This window comes from Frankliniella occidentalis, unplaced genomic scaffold, assembly GCF_000697945.3.
Source record: "Frankliniella occidentalis isolate FOCC.00 unplaced genomic scaffold, Focc_3.1 Scaffold125, whole genome shotgun sequence".
NCBI classification, from domain to species: domain Eukaryota; kingdom Metazoa; phylum Arthropoda; class Insecta; order Thysanoptera; family Thripidae; genus Frankliniella; species Frankliniella occidentalis.
In genome coordinates this window covers 727,772-731,507 of record NW_026267252.1, presented here as the reverse complement: position 1 = coordinate 731,507, position 3,736 = coordinate 727,772, and the positions used below count along the sequence as shown (strand labels likewise).

The window sequence follows — 3,736 nt, the reverse complement described above, 5'->3', positions numbered from 1 at the left end:
AGAGAGAGAGAGAGAGAGAGAGAGAGAGAGAGAGAGAGAGAGAGAGAGAGAGGACGTATGCGTGTTTGCGGCGCGCGCTGCATGATCAAATAATAAGCGGGGACCTCGATTCGGCTCCCCTTCCCCACCCTTTTTGTTTACCCCGCTCAGCCAATTACTTGCTTTAAGCGCCAATAATCACCCGCGCGTTAACTGAACCGGGCGGGTGCTGCGCGGTAGTGAGGGGTGAGGGGCATCCTGGTGTGAACGCGGCCCGCTGCACTACCGCAGCGTTGTGGCGTTCGCCCGTCCGCACTTGAGGCTGAGTTGTTGTTGTTGTTGGAATGTGCTGAGCTGAGCTGTGCTGTGCCGGTCGCCGTGGCTCCGAGCGGGGCGCGCCGTGGAGGTAGGCCACACCCTGAGCGCGGCGCGCGGGCGCGCAGCGGGCGTGCCTACTCACCCCTATGATGCCCCGGGGGCCCCGCCGCCAGGCTGGGGAGCGCGCCGCGGAGGTAGGCCACACACCGGGCGATGCGCACAGGCGCGCGGCGGGCGTGCCTAGCCCACTCCCTGTAGGGGGCTCCGCCTGGCCGGGGAGGGGGAGCACAGCACGCTCGGGAGCACGCCGTGGAGATATTCTACACCCCGGGCGGGGCGCACGGGCGCTCGGCGGGCGTGCCTAGCCCACCCCCCTGTTGGGGCCCACCAGTGTGGGGAGCACGTCCGCAGCCGCAGGACGATGCGGCACAATATGCCGCTGCTGGCTCGACGCCCACTCCTCGCTTCTTTACTCACCCGTGGCCCTCCTTTTTGTTCGCAGACCTGGGCAGCAACGACAGCTACGGCACGACGGCCATGGGCCTGGACGGCGAGCAGAGCCCCGGGATCGGCGGCGGCCCGCGGTCCCTCGGCGGGCTGGGCGCCTTCCTGCACGCGCCGCACACGCCGCCCTACCTGGGCTCGACGCCACCGCCGGGGCCGCCGGGAGGCCTTCTGCACCCCCACCACCCCCACAACCCTCACTTCCCCTACGAGGGTATGGGCGCCTTCACGGCTCTCGGTAAGTTCTTGTTTTTATCAAAGGGCACTCTTAACTCTCAACTGAAGCGTCCACCAGTGTTTTATTTTATCGTTTTTTAATTATTATTTTCTGATTGTTTCTTTATATTAACTCGTTTTTTAATTTGTGTCATTGTCTCATTTTCCTTAATTTTTCAGAGAGTTAACAATTATTTTTTGAGTGAAAGTTCATTTTATTTTCCTCCTGCCTCACCTTTTTCAGTGTGTTTCTAACTGTGCACCTCTGTTCCTCCCCCGCAGGCCAGGGCGGTCCGCCTCCGCCGCTGCAGCTGCAGGTGCCACCGCCGCCGTCCCGCGGGCTCGGCTCCGGGCTCGCCTCCGGGCCCGCCTCCGACCTGAGCACGGAGAGCAGCAACGCGGGCTACCCGGACTTCCCGCCGTCCCCGGACTCGTGGCTCGGGGAGGTGGGTCCCTCGGGGGCGGCGCCGCCCCCCTCCGCGGCCCCGCCGCCCCCCGCCACGGCCCACTACTGACGCCCCCCGGCGCGCGGGCCGGCCGCCGCCCCCGCCCCGCCCCGCGCCAGGAGGAGGAAGCGTCGACGCAGCGAGCAGGCCGAGGACCTGTCCCTGCGGCGCCTCTAGGCTCGTGCCGTGCGTGAGAGTACACTGCGACAAAGACGTGCCTGTGATGCATGGTGTATACCCATTCCAAAGAAGAGGGAAAGCCCCAGTGTTGATTCATTGTGATTTTTTGTCAGTTTTTTCCTGTGTAGTGATTGTTGTATGTTTGTTGTATGTATGTAAAGGCATGTGTGTATAAGTGTGTAGTATGATGACGAGCGGGTTTAGAGTATGAAAGATTATGAACAAGTACAAAAAAAAAGGGTCAGACCTTATTTTATTTTTGAGAGGTGACGCAGAATAAGTGACAGAGAAAAAGGCTCCCACATTGAATCCCGCTTTTGAAACGTTGCTATAATTGCACTGCGGGAAGGGATCCAGAAAATCTTTTAAGAAACAGTGATAATGTTTAAACACATAGCCGGCTGCACACCCGAGCGAGGTCGATCGTGTTGATCGACATTGAATCGTATGTTGATTTTGTCAATTAGCTTTCGAGGTGAGTGCACGCGAGAACGCAAACTGGGCGACTGTGTCTGTTATTGCCATCGGGAGATGCCCCGTTTGGCCGTCACTTTTCTATCAAGAGATGCCTTCGATGAGTCCCGCGCCCTCCCCTGCTCTGACACTGTGATATTGATATTGTAAATCTCCTTCAGGGATTAATTGCACAACACGGCAGCGAGCGTGGAATTTACCTTGTGTATTGTAAATTTAAGCAAGGCCATATTTAAAAGTTACCTGTGTTTTTTTTCTTTATTATTATAATTATTATTTCGGTGGAATGCTGGCTGGATATTGTACATCCATTTTCCGCCGTTTCTTTCGAGGCACTATGTGATTCACACGACAATTGTTTCCAGTGTTTTCTAGTCGCTTGAAGTGTGTGCTGCAAATGTAAGCCATCCAGTAGAGGGTCGAGCTTTAACTAATTCTAGTCAATCGTATAGAAGCTCAAATCTATTGAAATTTGTTGGAGAAGAAAACCTAGTCAGAATTGTCAAAGAAAATCCAAATGTACGAATGAAAATGCATACGTGTTTGTTCATTCAGATATCACCAAATGTCTCTTCTAAATCATTGTTAATTTTTTTATATGAAGCAGGACGGTTTTATACTTGTTCTGCTTTACCTCCTTGCCATATTTTAAAAAGTTATATGTCTGCGTCAAGCAATAGGCTCCTCTTTAAGTGCAGAGGGAGCGAAGTCCATTAATTATGTTCCAATTTATCTCTGTTACTGGAAAAGAATGATAAAATGCAAGTCAATGTAAGTCTTTTATTGGAGATTACGCGTTTAAATGCTTTATCATAATACATAAACTGTACTTATATTGCGCGTCAAGGTCGTTTCCCCCCTCCCTTGTGTCTGATATATGTGAGAGCGATCTCCTTGGATTTTCGAGAATAAAATCCATTTCCATCGTCCAAATGTTATTGATTTTCGGCTTTCACTCAATTATCCAGCCCATTTGTCCCGTCGCCCTGACGTGAAATGTCGTCCGACAGTAGTAATCCGACCGCGTCGCGCCCGTCGCGGCGACCTCACTCACGAAATGTGCCGGAAATAACAACGACGGAAAAAAGTAGAAAAGAAAACCAGGAGGACGCGCGTCGCGCTGTTCTGAGGATCAATAAAGCAAACAACGTTTTAGCAGGTTTCCTAGGTGAGGATGTCTAGTCGGGGCTCAAAAATAACAAGTACGGAAAATAAACTTTTTTTCCCCAGTCCGCATCTTGAGGATGCGGTGTAAAATTTTGCTTTCTGCTTTCTTTTTGTTCCTACTTTTTAAATATTTTTATGCCTGGATTGCCAGAGAACCCCAGCATGGCCGTCCCGGCGGGGGTTACGCCCCTAGACTCTCCACCTCCTTCCTCCCCCACCGCGCCCCGCCACACCCCTCTGTGGGTGTGGCATCGACCGGTGTAGTGAAGCGTGGCGAGGCGTGGCGGGGCGTGGCGGGGCGTGGCGGGGCGTGGTGGGGCCCGGGGTAGCAATGCGAGGAGTGGCAAGTCATGTGTTCCATCTCTGTTGCTCCAACTGGCTTTTGCTAGGGTCTGCGGGACGGTAGAGGGGAGAGAGAGGGATGGACGGAGGGAGACAGAGAGGGGTCGGGG

General features: G+C 54.0%; 1 protein-coding gene across 2 annotated transcripts in view; it reads left to right on the top strand.

Annotated features, from left to right (window-relative positions):
* The window catches only part of LOC113206809 (LIM/homeobox protein Lhx3), a 48,975-nt gene extending 45,925 nt beyond the window's left edge, over positions 1-3,050 (top strand). For both annotated transcript variants that reach the window (XM_052270487.1, XM_052270488.1), the window contains exons 8-9: positions 800-1,039; positions 1,300-3,050. In XM_052270487.1, coding sequence (XP_052126447.1) covers positions 800-1,039; positions 1,300-1,532 — 473 coding nt within the window. In that variant the 3' untranslated portion in view covers positions 1,533-3,050. The remainder of the gene's footprint in view (positions 1-799; positions 1,040-1,299) is intronic.
* Positions 3,051-3,736: the final 686 nt, after the last annotated feature.